The sequence below is a fragment of the Epinephelus lanceolatus genome, chromosome 6, assembly GCF_041903045.1.
Source record: "Epinephelus lanceolatus isolate andai-2023 chromosome 6, ASM4190304v1, whole genome shotgun sequence".
NCBI lineage: Eukaryota > Metazoa > Chordata > Actinopteri > Perciformes > Serranidae > Epinephelus > Epinephelus lanceolatus.
Window position 1 is genome coordinate 34,735,706 of NC_135739.1, and position 16,343 is coordinate 34,752,048.

Here is a 16,343-nt window from a genome sequence, read left to right on the forward strand (position 1 = left end):
GTAGAAATAAACCAAATCAATGAAACCAAACTGTAATTAAATTTGTTCTGCATACCTACTCTGTAGTTGAATTTTGATGTACCAGACTTACAACAGATTCATGCTCAGTGCAATCGACACAGAAGTCGGCAATTTTGGGTGTGTTGAACATCATTACTACTTGTAAGTGCTATATCGTAGGCAACTGGACTTGCTTGCGTTTCTCGAAGACGCTTCGCCTCTCATCCAAGAAGCTTCTTCAGTTCTAAAAGACTGGTAGGAAGTTGCAGGCTATAAACCCTGTGTGGGTGGGAACCCTTGCTCTGAAACTCAGAGCTCATATGTGCAGCCTGCAACTCTGTACCAGTCTTTTAGAACTGAAGAAGCTTCTTGGATGAGAGGTGAAACGTCTTCAAGAAACTCAAGCAAGTCCAGTTGCTTACGATATAGCACTTAAGATTACCATGACCTGGATGACTGAGAATCTTCACTGACATCATTACTACTTCTGAAAATGCTGTTTTGATAGCTGGATGAAACTGGATTTTCTTTAAGCCCACCCGGTTGTTGTGTTTGTTCTACAAGCTGCACTGGAAAGCTGTTTTGAGTCCCTATGACCTTCACACCTCAACAATTAAGTTGGTAAATAAAAATGGTTTAAGGACAAATGCCAGTCAGTCCCGCTTAGTACCTGGTATAATATACAGTATCTATGGCACAGTGCACACGTAATTTCACACACACACACAACTGCAAATAGAAACAGAACAATGGTGTATAAATAGAACAGCTGAACACATTTATTTCCCAGGATTTGCATAGTAAACAATGCAGAGGAAGAGTGCAATGGTGTAGATGTACAACACTCCTCTGTAAAAGACTTGACCAAAAACACTGCTGATGAGTGCATATAGTCACACGTACACAGAAGCCATTTGGTATGAGGTATAGACAAACATATCAGGGTACAAATAATACTTCATATGAGAAGGACAGCTTGAAAATTTGAGTCAAACTTGTTACCTCAGACACGAGACATAATATGGGTTCTGTATTGCACTTCTGTTTTCACCCGTTAGCATCCATCACTGAAATGAAATGATGCCATCTTACACCAGGTTTTTCAAAAGGTTTAGCTGATGGCCACTTCACTACTTTCAGATCATTAATGCTCTAGCTCTTGAGGCTGTATTTATAAGAGTTGCAACCGTGTACTCAAATTATGACATGTGTCTGGTGAGCCCTTCTTTAGGGAGTCCAATAGGCATTAAATATGTATAAATTAACTATTCTGATGATTGCAATAATAAGCTTATGGACCATTTACAATGCCTTAATCCTGTGCAACACATTTCTCTATCCAATAAACTAAGCTGGGGTGGGTTCAAGTCCAGTCACACAAGACAACGGAATAAAAAACTGGTAAAGTTGAGCTCTATTTAAAAATAATTGAGCTGTATATGAAAAGCCTGCGATCCTTAAAATCACAAGATCCCCAAGGAAACCTAAAACTTTACAGTAAAAATGCTTTAAAAGCACAACACATAAGAGTCAAAAGGACATGGATGAAATTTCTGAGAAAACAAAAAGGGCTCAATGTCAGAAAACTACAAATTATTTCAAATAAAATTTGTGATTATATGATATAAAATGTTAAGTCACGCAAGAAACCCCCCCAAAAAGACATATGTACACTTTCCCCGGTGTTAACATTCATAAATTAAGAAATCTATACTCTAATTATTCCCACTTGGACCAGTGATCTTAGAATTGCATATGTTTTTTTCTCCCAAAATGCATACTGAAGTTTGTTTTCACTCGCCCACACAGATGTCAGTACCAGCTAGCAACAGAGAAGACAGATGAGGCGATAAGAAAATAGATTTTACTCAAAAAACCCTGCTTCATTAAAAAACATTATACTTGAACACAATGATCCACGTGAACTGCTCAGAGGAGCAACTGTCTACCTGCCTTCATCAGTCAGCTGTCAACACACAATCACACACACGCACACACAACATGAATACACTCATCTACCACTGTAGAAGTCTTCCAGTCTGCATTAACTCACACATAGCTACATAAATGAGACACAACAAGCATAACAGTATTTCCAATGTAACAAGAAAAAGCTGCAAAGAGAAGTGAATATTCCAAATCTCTTAGTATCAGTGCAGTTATAGTGCAGCAACATGAATGGTTTCTATCATGGGGACAACCTGTAGGGTTAGTTTAGTTCCTGATACTGAAAGCTTTGGTCTTCCTGATGCTGAGGAGAGGAGGTTTAATCTTTGGCTTGTTGTTGGCTTTGTTATCGTTGTCTGAGGAGGGGAACCGACGACTGTAGATGTCTGGGTACTGCTTCTGAAACTAAAGCAAAGACAAAAAACCATGACAGTGATTTCAGTGCTCACATAGCCACAAGGATCCATCTAATATACATTTTGTCTACCTATATGCTCTCAGTTTTGTGAAGTTGCCAGTATGCTTTGTGTGAACTGCTTGCTGAACAGTCGAATAGTTGTTGTTTTTAAACCCTGGTTTTGTCACCTGCTTCAGTTTCTTGCGTCTCTCCTTCTCACTCATGTTTTGGTTGGTCAGCAGCATCTCCAGCAACTCCTCCATGGCCTTCTGGGAAGATGCCAGCTTTTGCTGTTCAAACTCAGCGCCGCTAATCTGACGGCAGAACGTGTAAATGGGCATGGGAGCGCAAACTGGATCGTCGCCATCGACATGAGGAACAGCATCGATAGGGACCTGGAGTCAAGACAGTGAAAAAAACACAACCATCACTACATTGTTGACAAATTACATGGTCTGCTATATTTTCAACTACGTATTTACAGACATTATACAGACACAACAGGTTATAATTTAGGTTTGTGAAACCATCTCAAAATCACTCCATCTAAAACAATCCATTAAATATACACTATGTTGTATTACATGGTCTACGTCTGCATAACTTGTGTATATGTTTTCCATTTGTCCATAAGCACCCAGGATGCAGGATGCATACACTTTAACAGTTTAAGGGTGTACCTGTACAGAGCGCAGGTACTGTATATGGTCTTCAATAGCACTGAGCAGGTACTCTGGGACAGAAAGGATGCTTTGTTGATGGTCCATTAGAAATGACACCAGTCTGGTAGCTAACAGCTCGTCCAAATCACACTCCTCAGCGCTGCCCAGTACGCAGCCTGAAAATGTGTGAACCATCTGGAACGAGAACCATAAACAACAAATGGAGAGACAGGTAAATTGGGACAAACAGTCAAAACAGCCATTAAAACACAAAGGAATGAATGTAAAGACAAAAAAAAGTAATACAATACAATAATATCCCACTGATTAAGGGGAACAAATATGTACAGTAGGTCTTGTGTTAATTCTACTTTTGTGCCTCACCAGTGTTCTGGTGCCGATGGCGGGGTGGAGGCGGGGCATGTCCACGTTCTGGCTGATGCGTGACATCATCCTCATGAGCAGCTGCAACTTCCTGCGGGAGGAGGGTGGGAGCAGGAGGGTGCAAAGCTGCAGGGCCTCGATGGCCACACGCTCGCAATGAGACTGGAGAAGGCCTATATACACACATACACACACACGGTCATACAGCAATGATAAAGAGACAGGTGAAGTGTGTGGTGTAGTCAGTACTGAAACAAACAGCAGTAGAGTCACTCTTTGCGGACACATTCATCCATCGCTGCTAAATCACATTCACTAGATCAGACAGATGAATGGATGAATGAATAGATGGATGAATGGATGGACGACAAAATTAATCAACTGCAGCTATGATGCCAGATGAGTCAGGTGAGATTTATAAACATTTTATGTATTGTAATATGCTATTAAAAAGGATGTGTACCCCGCCCTGATCCAGGACTGTATAAGGCGCATCATGTGCCTGCATGGATATCTCCAGGAACTACTGGACAGCTCAGTCCCAGATCCACTGACAAAATATGTTATTGAAAGAATGATGATATAGAGCGCCGAAGTCACGCCCCTTCCGGTGAAGCTCATGGGACCTTAGATTGGAAAAAATATGAATCGCAGTGAATGAGGAGAGAAATATTATCTGTTGGTCCCGTTTAAACTGTGACATGAAATCCAAATATGTCATTAATGAATTTAAAACATAAATTTTAAGGTCAAGAAAGTCATACTTTGTGGTAAAACTGTTGAGATATAAGCTTTTGGAAAAAAAACAAAAAAACAGCGTAATTAGAAAGACTACACAGGAGGCGGTCGCGTATGTGACGTCATAGCCTTCGCTCGCTTCCAGCAGCTTGGAGTGACTGCAACCTGGCACAAAACACACAGACATCTTCAATCATAAATCGATTAATCATAAAACAGTGGAATTTCAGCGGGGAGGCCAAGCTGCAGGAAGCGAGCGAAAGCTATGACGTCACATACGCGACCTCCTCCTGTGTACTCTTGAGTCTTTCTAATTAAAAAGCTTATATCTCAACAGTTTTACCACAAAGTATGACTTTCTTGACCTTAAAATGTATGTTTTAAATTCATTAACAACATATTTAGATTTCATGTCTCAACTCAAACGGGACCAAAAGATAATATTTCTCTCCTCATTCACTGCCATTCATATTTTTTCCGATCTAAGGCCCCATGAGCTTCACCGGAAAGGGCGTGACTTCGGCGCTCTATTGCAAACTTGCCAGATGGTAGAAAATATTCTTGGCGACCTATGACAACAGGTCTCCTTCCTAGGCATGTGTTTGGTCAAGGACAAAAAAGCAGGAAAATATCTGGCTAGTTAGCCAAACCCTAGTAACCCCATCAACTGAAGAACTGACAGACCAGCAGCCAATAAGAAACAAGTATTGCCACACATTTTCCTATAAACCCTCCCTGATTGGTCTTGTCTTGCCTCTGCCTTCTTCTTTAGGGACAGTTAACTGCCCAGTCTTATTATTCAGGGCTAAAAAAACTATCCTGAATGCCCAGGCCAGGCATTGCCAATAAACATGCCCCCCAAAACCCAAATTACTTTCTTTTTTAAGGTTGGAAAAATCACATCCTTGCATCCTAACTTGCAGTAGTTTGCTCTGTGGTTGAGCGCTCAATGCTGGGAGGAACAATGTATAGATGTTGGTTATTATAATGGTAATCTCATTTGTACATCTTCTGACCACCAGCATGCTGCTGCTGAGCAGCATTATGGTCGGTGAGCAAGGAAGAAGTCCTGCGCCATCTTTGGTTTAACACAGTTTGAACTGACTTCAGTGAAAGCAGACCATCATGTCTTTTTGCCACTTAACAGCCTAATGCTTTTCCCACAGTTTGTAGGTCACTATAAAGATTTTCTACCCTCCACTGAGTTTGCAATTTCAATGCTCTTCCTGAAACAAATTTTATGTGTTGATCTGTCACTGAAATGTCCAAGTTCCAGGAGATATTAATGCAGTAATGTGATGCATCGCTGCAAAACACATTGCAAAAATCTAAAGCAGCAAAGAAAATATAAACATGCCAAAAGCAAGCAACATAAAATGCGCTGCATTCCTATCTTAAATTCAACAAGTTGCACATGAGCTCTGTGCTCCTCGAACCAGTGCTTTCTTTCATTACTTTGTTCTGTCAATATGTTCACTAGAACCTTGGAAATGTTAACTTACACAAACCCCAAAAAGTAAAATCATTTCCTGCACCACTTCAGCTCACATCTAGACTTCACCTTTCGTGTTCAACCGAGGTTAAAATCATGCATACCAGCAGTGGTTAGATGTTAGATGGTGTTAGTTGTCATCAACAACAGACAAGCAGACACAAAGACAGGTAGAGGTGAGAGGGTCTTACTGTGCTCAGGTTTGGGTTTGGGGTGCTGGGAGATGCTGGTGGGCGCACAGACAGGCGGTTTGAACAGTGAAACAGGACGAGAGGGCTTTGACACATCCAGCGAGCTGAGGCAGCGGCGGACAACGGCAGGTGCAGAAAGTGTCCAAAGATTAGAGGTACTGGCAGCGGGTCTGGGCCCACTAGGTCCTGTGGTAGCACAAGACCCTTGTACTTTGGCCAAAGCAGATGAAGATGAGGGGAGAGGAAGATAGGAGGGTTGATAGGACAAGGGAGGACGTGAAGCTGTGGAGAAGAGATGCTGGTCTGCAGGTGTGTTCACATTCAAGCAGCTGGCTGCTCGGCCCTGCCACTTGATCTCCTTGACATCTTCCTCCTTGGTTTCTATGACGATGTCCAGACAGCTGCCTACGCTGCGTGGCCGCAAGGAGCGCGATCTCTGCGTACCTGACATTCCTGCTAAAGACATTCTATTCCTGGTTGTACCTCCTGCAGTAAACATGGTTGCTTTGGATACAGGTGTAAAGTCTGTATGACTGTGGGGCGTTGTTATGGTAGAGCTGTCATTCTGGCTCCTGTTACTACGGGCGCAGGATGCCAGGCTGTCATTGGACAGGAACAGCTGTTGCCGGGTGAGAGGGGCAGAGTCATCTAGGATGGTTTCCAGTGAGCAGCTCCTGGTTCGAGGCTTTGTAAAACCAACTGTACTCAGACTCGTGCAGCTGCCTCCTAATTCTCCATCACCTGCTCTGGGAGTGCCACCTGTCATCGCTGCCATCCGTGACTGAAGCTTCCCGCCGAGCACCTCGCTCATCGGAGACTCCGTTTCATCACACGTCCCCTGTCTGAGCAGCGACAGGAGGAGACACTCCGTGGAGCGGAACGATGTCTTGGCTGGAGGGGCAGCTGAAGGGAGGTCAAGCTTCTTGCGTTTCCCTCGTTGGTGAATCGTGGGTGCTGCGACGTACCCACAAAACACTGAGAGTGGATGCAGAGAAAGGAGAGAGCCAAGCGGGGCAGGCAGAGTGTAAGTGCAAGCAGACAGTGAAGGGGAGGGAGAGGTTTTAGTTAATTCAAACATTTACCGGACATACACAACCATCAGCTGGTCAGACACAACACATGACAGGCATAGACACAGAGAATACAGCTGCTCATATCACTGTTAGGACTCCACAAACAGAAGTGACAACAACCAAAATCTCTGTTAGCAGTCGAGAAGCACTGTTAGAGGTCAGAGCACGTGACCACATAGTGGAGACATCATGTCAACACGACTGAGCGACAAGATCCTGCAAACAATCCTGTCAGTTTGAGCATCATTTCCTGTAAAACAACACCATCTACTAAAACTAAGTCTCTTTAAAGCATGTAACAGCAGTGTCATGGTCAGCAACAGGGAGAAGCCTGGTGAAATGAGTCCACAATACATACCCAGGACGTTGATAAAAAGTTCATACAGTTCGTATGTAAGTACAGGCTGTGGAAGACTGTAGAAGTAATCAGACACCGTTTTGAAGACATCCCTCTCAAAACCAGGATAGGACGGCTGTGCACTGTCGTACTTGGGCCCTAGGAATAAACGGCAGGTTACTGCAGCTGTCATTTGAGTGTGAAAGATACTGAAAAGCTTAGACTTCTCATATTACATTCATAATCGTAATCAAAAACCTTTGTGTTTTAATGTTCTAACTTCATATAGAATTCTTAACATCTACATAAAAAAGTCAAAGGGTTAATTTTTCTGACTGTGATCAGGGCTGGGTACTGAACTTTGATACTTTTATGGCAATTGCTTCCATATTATCACGTACTGAAAAAGTGCCTTGATGTTCTGTACCAAATTTCAATACCTAAAGGGTACATCTCATCAACGTCAGTGAGCTAATAAGCATGCAGCCTGACTGTACCTTCTCCCTAATATGCTGGTGATTTGCTGTCTGTTGTTACACATCATACAGGCATGCAGGAAAAACACTACATTACACCACGTGTGTGTGTTGTGTGCTATAAAATTAGTATAATAAAAGAATTGTTCAGGAACCCCTATCAGTATTGAAAATATTTGAACAACACCCAGCCCTGATGTTGTTTAAGATACATGATCTAATTCTGTCATTGTATTCATATGTCAAAAACTGGGGGTTGAAGTGTGCATCAATCAAAAAGTAGCAATGTTCATGCAGCACAGAGATGTCTAAGCAGCTCGATGCTACTCACAGTTGGCCAGGCTCTTCATGGCAGACAAAACCCAGTGTGGAAGGTCATCTAGAGAGATGATTAACAGGTTACAATGGCTGGATCATTTATATCACATTGTCAATACTCACACTTTCATGGAATACAGCTCTTCAGGGAGAAGTATACGTATTCAGTTAAATATTTGTTTAAATAGATTTAATACTTTCTTTTTATGTATAACATTTTTTGTTGATATATAAACCTACTTGTTTTGTCGTCCAATGTCACCACTCCATGCTTATTGACTTTGGTCATGTTATGGATGATGTTCTGTGGGTTTACATAGCGTCGGTCTAAAACCTCATCAAGAGAGGGAATGCCTAGAATCCTCTGCAGGCTGAAAGACAACACACATGATTTGCTTACACAGAAAAAAACATCTTCCTCACATATTGATTTCTAGACTTCAACCTTTGCTTAGGTCTCATGCATCAGTCTTTCTCCTATGTTATTCTACAGGTTATTAAAGCATAAGAAATCACGTGCTTTGTGACAAATGTGTAATATCTGTGTGTCTTTAAAAGGTAAAAGGCTTATACTGAGTCAGGGTGATGTCTCTCCAGATCTCCTGTTCATCCTCCACCGTCAGCTCTCGTCTCTGTACCTGCTGCTCTCCTGTTGGCTGATTCTCTCCTCCTGCTTGGAGCGCAGGATCTACATTTTCCTGGAAGGCATAAACAGAGCATGAACCACTGTCACACACACATGGGATTATTTTTCATATTTAGACTGAACTTTAAACCTGCAACTGTAACTGGCATTCCTTCTTGAAAACAGCTGACTGGTTATGTACTGACATTTCTATAGATGTTATTTCTAGTATACAATTGTACATATTACAGATACAATTATCTATGTCACCTGCATCTCCTCCTCATGTTGCTTCTTGATACTTCTAAACCTGAAGAAACCTTCCTTGTCTCTGAATGAAGGCCTTTTCTTAATGGAGCCAGGGGCCGAGGCTGAAGCTGGACATGGAATGGGCTTCAGAGGGGAAGTGGAGGGGAATCTGAAGGGAAAAAAAGAGAACATGGACAGTGTAATTTTGTGTAGGGGAGTACCACAGTCATACATTTGTACACATATATTAGTATCTTTATAAATAATTATAAGGCAAGTTTCTCCAAAATGCTGCCTACCTGTACAGCGTGTTGTTGTCCTCCAGATCCTCTGTGCCCCAGCGACCCTTCACATCTTCGATCACATGGTTCTTCAGAAACTTCTTCAAGAGCTGCACCGTCTGCTGCCTGGTGACATCAGGGCCAAAATTGCTGTTGCTTCGAAGCAGCTGGTGCATCCACTCCACAGCGGCAGAGGCGGTGAAGCAGGAGGCATGGTGCCGGAAGTTCTGGCGGTGTTTCCTGAGGGGCATACCAGCCCGAAACAAACGAGTCACCTCATTCCACTGAAAGAGGCCAGAAAGAGAGAGTTTACTAACTTGTCACTATCACTATCCAACTTCATTTTAATGTTCAGACTGTGCTCTTTGGGACATTCCTGACAGCATCGACTTGAGGACTGCTGGAGAAAGATGTATGCATTAGTGAAGTTTTACTTTCTGCCACGAAAACAAGATAATTATTTTATTTTAAGTTGACAAAGTTCTCCACTGATTAGAGGTCCTAAAGGTGCAAAACTCCAACAACACTTGCAATGTAAAGAACACATTTATTGTGAGACCAACAGTTTTGGCTTGTGGCCTTCTTCAGGGTCGTCCATGGGGCCACAGGTCAAAGATCGTTAGAATAACTGTTAAGTTTGTCTTTGTACAACAAGTGTTGCTGACCTGCTGGAATTTCGACCATTTACGACTGTTTCCCATCTCAAAGCACCTTGCAAATACATGAAGTTTTTAGCTTTTGAGCTGTGAACCCCTAGACAGAAATAAAACCCCAAGCAATCTGAGGACATCAGCTTGTTTTCAAACTTGGAAATTCTGACATTTCCCACCATCTTCTGGCATTTTACAGACTAAAAGATTGAGCCGATTCAATTAATAGATTAATAGACTGATAGAAGATTAATTAGTGTTAACAACAATTTGGATAACGATATTCGTAGATGAAGTAAATCTTGCATGCAAAATGACCTAATTTCAATACATTACTTGTAAATATTTTCATTTCATTTTTTTTTAATCTTCCATGATAGTAGTTTGACTGACATTTAATAGACAGAAAGAATAATATATTAGTCAGTACAGAATAGCTGGCACTTGGCACACACAATATTTCAAATAACATTCATCGTTAGTTGCAGACATAATTTCATCACTTAGCGTTAGCAAGTGGACAATTCAGCTGGATTAACGTTAGCTACCTAGCATTAGTTTAGTATTAGTAGGAAGACCTCATAAAAGACGATATTAAATCAATTCTATAAACACTCTTGCTTCACTGAACTAAGAGTTACATTTGTTTAAAAACAGTTAACAGTTAATGTTATAGCACTGTCGCTGACGACAACTTTTTCTGCCGAATTAGCAATTAGCCATCTTTAGTTAGCTAACGACCTTATCAGCCAGTTAACTTACCAGTTTTGTGGCTCGGTACGGTCCAGGAGTGATAACATGAGAACTCATATTTATCACACAAAGTTGTGCTGACTGTTCTGTTACTTCATCCGATATGACAAGTGATAATAATATCCATTACACGGGGAAAGATTTAACCGATATTTTGCTGCTCGCTTGTAAATGGCAGCATTGATAATACGCAGCTCCGGCTGGCTGCTCTCCGTCTGTTCAAAATTACGAGCCGTGCTGTTCTGGCACAGGATTGGACGGCGCGCGGGTCACGTGATCAGCCTCGAAGTCAAGAGGGGTGGAGGAGCAAAACAAACTGCGACCTGAAGGCAGCTCGACTTTAAAAATGTAGTACGGTGCCATATTAGGAATGTGTTTCTGTTTAGACCACTGTTCCCACAACATTTTCTTCCTCAGTGTTTGCTGTTCTCCAGTTAGCTCAAAGCAACAACCAAAAAGCTGCAGTAACAGCATGGACAGTCAGCTGTATTGTATTCACTGACACTCCTACACACAAGGAATCTCCATTAGCATGTCTTCAAAGGCCTGTTGTGGGCATCATACTAATCAGTTAGAGACAGAAAGAAGTCCTGGTGAGGGGATCAGACAAAAGACAGTAGAGGTTAGAGACATTTTCAATGGGATAGATAACCAGGAGGATGGGGCTCATTCAAGTCACTGCTATTGAGATGCTGATGTCTGCAAACAGTACACAAACACCATAAACCCAGCTTTCTGCTTTAAAGTCAAACATGTTTTAAGGAATATGGCTAAAACACTCCGCTTGATGTTTTCCACCAAATAAAGTTCATTTATCTTGGTAAATGTTGAAATTACATCTACTCCTTCCTCCTCAATTTTGTTTCAAAACTTAAATTGCTGCACACAACATGTCACTACTTCACTCAAAAGTTAAGGTTTCAAGTTCCCACATCACACTTGTGTAAGCTGCCTATTGGGCCAGGATTGCGACAAAATGTCAATAAGACACGCTCATGCTGACACATCCTAAATTCAGATTTACGGTGCAGAGTGCAGAGAAAATATTCCATCTTCAGCAGATAAATGTGTAAACAGGCTCATAGCATCAAACTCTGCACAGTGAAGCACAAACATCCAAGTTAAGCAACAATAAGCAAAACACATTTAGAGAGCGGGACTCAAAATCTCTTGAAAGCATTTGAGAGTGACACTCACCTGAGACACTGTGGCAGACTCATCAAGACTCAGGGAAAAACAGAGAAACCACAAATTTAACCATACACACACAAGATGAGTAGTACTCTTCTGAAGAAACTTATGAATAACATGCAACTTGTGAGGCCTTTGAAAAATCAAGTGATTTGGTGGGTGAAAACCGTGGAAATGTGTCAGAATTCAACACCGTTTAGATGAATGAAGCTGTTGTCACAAACATCTCCACTTTCTGGACTAAGGGAACTGTGTAGCTACATACAGTAGCTATGCAGAAAGACATTTGTTAATTCAGCGTGTGTTATTCTGAGGTCACCTGCTTAATGTATGTATACCACTTACAATAAGTTTACAGACAGGCTATTTGACATTGACATATGTTATACCTTTTGAATTTAGGCAGCATCGTACTACGTGATGGCAATTTGAGTGATGACATTGTTTTTCTGTATTTTTATGGTGTTTTGATTTAATTTGTTCATCGTGTGTTCTAGAAGTCGCGACTGGGTTAAATGGCTGTTAAATTAGATAAATTATTGTACTTACAGTGTCAGGTGTAAGTACATGTTTATCAATTTGACATGAAGGGACAGCAGAGGCAAGGTTTCCAGGTAGACACAATAATGTTTATTAACTATATGAACTAAAAACAAGATGTAAGAGCGATGTAAGAGATTTTTATTGGTGACCATTAAAACATGCATGACAGTACTAGAAGCTAAAACCCAAACATACAAAAGCGTGGCAGTGTGAGTAATGAATACTTGACAGGGGGGAGGGTAACTGCCTACCAAGCCAGGGGGAATTTCAGGGGGAGACCCACTCTGGCCAATGCAAGAAAAAGGGGGGTGAGGTTATGCACACACACTGACACACAAAAATAAAGTGCAAGGTGAAAACACAGCAAACAACGCTCAACTGAGTTAAAAAAGGGGCGGGTACTTAGGGAGCTAGGCCCCAGCTTTGAAAGGCCCCAACTGTCCCTTCCTCAGTCAGGTTTCAACCTAAAAACTTCAGAAAAACATTAGAGTGGAAATGTGGGGGATTCTCTTCTGTTAAGATACACCTTTACAAACTATCACAGAAATAAAATACACTAAATCAGTGCTTAGGAGTCATGGAATGGATTGAATCAGCCCGCACTTTGGGCAGGAACAGGCATTCACCTCTTTAACATCAGACATCCAACCCAGGGGGTGTGCTATAGCCATCAAGGGAAAATCTGGCCACCGGAAAGAGGAGCGGTGTTTCTGTAGCCTGAGGGTTTGCATGGTATGTATGTAGAGCAGCACAAATGAGCTACACCTGGTGCCCATTCAAACCTGATCAGGCTCATTTAAGATGGACTGACCTTTAGAGGGGCCCAGCCAACCCTACTACATTTACAAAACTGCTGCTCTTTAGAACTCCTCCAAAGCTGTTATTTTATTTCAATTATTTAATGCATTTTTGATAATGTCCTCGTCAGATGTATGTCCTGGGCATGACACTCATTTAAATAAAGCTGTTATTTAAAAAAAACAAAAACCTAAAACACTTTACTTTTTTCAGGTATTTGCTCTCAGTTACAATGCTTAATCACCTTGATATCCATTAAAATATGAGATGTAATAGGGCAATACATTACAAGGCTTTGAAAGGGCATAATACATTTTGGAACAATGCACTGTACAAGTCATGGTGAACTCCTGAACACTGCTGCCCCCAGCTGGTCATCATAGGTAACAGTAGGGGTAGGGGTGAAAACAATTAACACAAGTACCACTTTCATGCATTGGGGCACCAGTGTGTAGAAAATGTTCTAGAATGTAGGGCAGCCTGTATGGCACTGCATCGTGTTTTCTCCTCTGGAAGGGCAACCTAGAGGACACTAAGGGTTCATTAAAGGGTGTGCTGCCTATTTAGCTGTGAACACATGTAGCATGCATCCACACTTGACCTCCATGTCAAATTAATTCTCCTTGTGCAAGAACCAAAGAGTGTGTAAATTTCTGATCAACTGACCAGCTGACAGATCGAGCTATGCAGCTGTTGGTCATGGCAAAAAGAGAACACAGGACAAGACTGTAACTGCATTCTGTCTTAGTCCCAGTGTTCAGCCATCTTTATTTGCAATGACAGTCCCAAAGACAGTTCTTCTCCTCTGAAAAGCAAAGTCTAACATTGCACTTGCTGCATAGTGTGTTGGGACAGATTTTGGTGGACTCCCCTCACCTGAGTATGGTCTCTTCTGAGCATTCAAAGGGCTCGTTGATGTCTCCGTCTGTGTTACTGGGCCTCTATTGACTGAAGGTCACACTGTCCCTAGTGTACTGAGAGTTGTGTTCACCTGAATTGGATTAGAACCAGGATGAGAGAGGATGCTAGTTGTGCATCTCTGTTTGAAATCTCGAGAGCTTTGCAGCCGCGCTTGTAGAGGAGCCAGGCGTTGATCACAGTGAGGATAATAGTGTGCCAGAAGATGTAGCTGTACCAGCAGCAGGATTTCATGGGGGAATTGTATTTGGCTGTGAATCCAACATATTGACACCTCCCATGTTATTGGTTGTAGGTACCCACAGTGTAAGGCCTCTCAACTCCAGTGTAGGTTGGCATTGTCCCAGCATTGAATCCTCTGCAGATTCTGGTCCAGCAAAGGATGACATAAAGAGTGACCGCACCATTCTCATGCTTCCTTCTCGAAGCATGGAGGCAAGCTTCATCAAAGTATCACCTGAAGATTCAAGTTCAGATTTGGCTCATATCATGTTGACACAGCCTCAGCACACATCGAGGTCATAGAGCATGCCCGTTCTTATCCACACTTTGGACTCCCACTGATGCGGTTTGCCTCGCAAATTATTTCTTACTGCTGCTGAATTTCCCCTTGAGAGGAATCTTCATCTCAGCCATGGAGTTGTTCTCTTTTTGTACCCACCTGCAGGCACTTTTCTTGAAATGAATCAAACCATGGCCTCTTCAGAGTTTGTCTTTATTTTCTTTCTTTTTTTATGACACTGTAAAGTTGTTTACAAAATTTAATGATGTCAACAGAGATTGGAATCTGTTGCGTGGCATCACATCACAAGCAGGGGAGCACCGCGTGTCTCTCTCCCAATACACATGGACTCCAGACATTGGCATTAGGCCCATCTTCAGGTACATGCCAACCACTTTCTCAGTTTCCTTTGTACTAGTGTTTACAGATATCTTGGTCTTCTGAAAGATGAAGTTATTTGTCTGCCACACTAGGGTTCAGCACGCCCAGGTGCCTGCCACACAATGCACCTGGTCCCTGATGCTGGATTCATGCGGGTGGTGGGTCCACAGGGCGGTGGTGGCCTGGCGCCCAGGTAGTGGATGTTTGCCAGGTAAATGTGTGTGGTCAAAACACTGCCGTGACCCGGATTCGAACCGGGGTTGCTGCGGCCACAACGCAGAGTACTAACCACTATACGATCACGGCGAGCTATGCAAGCTGACTAATTCACGGGGGTTTCTACAGAAATGTTTCCGTCATTTATTAGTGGACACATTCTGTTACGTCAAGCTTTGCGATTAAAAGGGTCCAACATTCACTAGGCAATAAAGCAGAATTAAGTTATATTATTATTACAGTTTTTCTGTCGTATACTTTTAAAGCCGAGTGAGAAATAACGTTCACATTAAAGCAAAGATCGTTTGGGTAGAAGGAACCATCACTTTATAGTAAAGTTTTGAATCACAATCTGGTTTAGAGGAGAGCTGTAAACCACTCATGCGCTCCACTGTATGGAAATTTGGAATTACGTCCTTTGTATGTGGAAACTGTAGCTTTGGTAGCTTTAGCTGTGTCCAAGGAAACATAATATTTATAGTTTCTTTGGTGGTGTCGAAGAGTAAAACCGGGGTGATACATCTTCATTTTTTAACCTCTCTGACTGTGGGCGTGGCTTGCGGCAGTTTAAAAATGTAGCCGATAACTGATTGGTCGATAGCGCTGTATTCATATGGATTTGATACATCCTCTTCACCCATTGGACAAGATGTAGCCATCCCTCGCGCATGATTGGCTGATTAAACACCAAGACCGAATTTCAAACTAGATTGTCATTCGGTTTGTTGTTGAAGGAAGTGTGTTCTAACGTTTGTTAGCTGGTTAGTATCAGGGCAGAACTCGTGTTAGAGAGCTGCCGACTTTGCTAGCAGCGCACATGCTACACGCTAGCTGTTTTTACAGAAGACGAACTTTTTAACATGTAGCTAGCTAATAGCTTCTGCTATCTTTTTATTTAAAATGGCTGAAACGTTGCCTCCGACACGGAAAGGATTCCTGGACTTCAGTCCAATAAAGAGAGAGGACGTTAACAAGGAGAACGACGTCCCGGTGTTGGTTTTGACCCTGTTTTCAAAGGCTCCCTTTGTGACATTTGGGACAGTAAAGCTGGGCACCTCCAGGTCAGTTGTTCTGCGTATTGAGAACCCGAATGAGGATGCAGAAGCGGAGGTCATTGTTGAAAAGATCCCATCGAGTAAAGGCTTTTCTGTGGACCACAACACGTTCACGATCCAGGTAAGTTTTTAGCTCACAGCTTTCCTCTAACGCTACACCAGAGTT

At 42.2% G+C, this 16,343-nt stretch overlaps 2 protein-coding genes and 1 non-coding gene across 4 annotated transcripts in view; 1 reads left to right on the forward strand and 2 right to left on the reverse strand.

The window, feature by feature from the left end:
• Positions 1-755: 755 nt before the first annotated feature.
• depdc1a (DEP domain containing 1a) lies at positions 756-10,791 on the reverse strand. 2 transcript variants are annotated; one of them, XM_033620816.2, is made up of 12 exons: positions 10,583-10,791; positions 9,189-9,454; positions 8,911-9,058; positions 8,589-8,713; positions 8,256-8,386; positions 8,029-8,076; positions 7,243-7,380; positions 5,812-6,786; positions 3,391-3,563; positions 3,025-3,201; positions 2,533-2,739; positions 756-2,352 (listed from the first exon to the last, which is right to left on the reverse strand). In XM_033620816.2, exons 1-12 carry the CDS (start codon positions 10,628-10,630, stop codon positions 2,215-2,217), a joined length of 2,574 nt encoding a protein of 857 aa, XP_033476707.1. In that variant the 5' UTR covers positions 10,631-10,791; the 3' UTR covers positions 756-2,214. The 2 variants fall into 2 exon arrangements, with proteins under 2 accessions (XP_033476707.1, XP_033476708.1); XM_033620817.2 differs by lacking the exon at positions 5,812-6,786.
• A 4,349-nt stretch (positions 10,792-15,140) lies between these two features.
• trnah-gug (transfer RNA histidin (anticodon GUG)) lies at positions 15,141-15,212 on the reverse strand. Its single transcript has one exon. It is a non-coding gene; the product is annotated as a tRNA-His (tRNA).
• Positions 15,213-15,851: 639 nt separating this feature from the next.
• The window catches only part of aspm (assembly factor for spindle microtubules), a 29,654-nt gene continuing 29,162 nt past the window's right edge, over positions 15,852-16,343 (forward strand). Inside the window, exon 1 of the mRNA XM_033622116.2 lies at positions 15,852-16,298. Within this exon, the coding sequence (XP_033478007.2) occupies positions 16,023-16,298 (276 nt within the window). The 5' untranslated portion in view covers positions 15,852-16,022. The remainder of the gene's footprint in view (positions 16,299-16,343) is intronic.

Bases quoted from the DNA above. Each gene is read 5' to 3' on its own strand.
- depdc1a (XM_033620816.2), bottom strand. From the start codon at position 10,630: ATGAGTTCTCATGTTATCACTCCTGGACCGTACCGAGCCACAAAACTG. The intron at 6,787-7,242 runs GTATGTATTGTG...ATCCACTCTCAG, and splicing joins ACTTTTTATCAACGTCCTGG to TGTTTTGTGGGTACGTCGCA. The intron at 3,564-5,811 runs GTAAGACCCTCT...GTGTGTATATAG, and splicing joins CAAACCCAAACCTGAGCACA to GCCTTCTCCAGTCTCATTGC.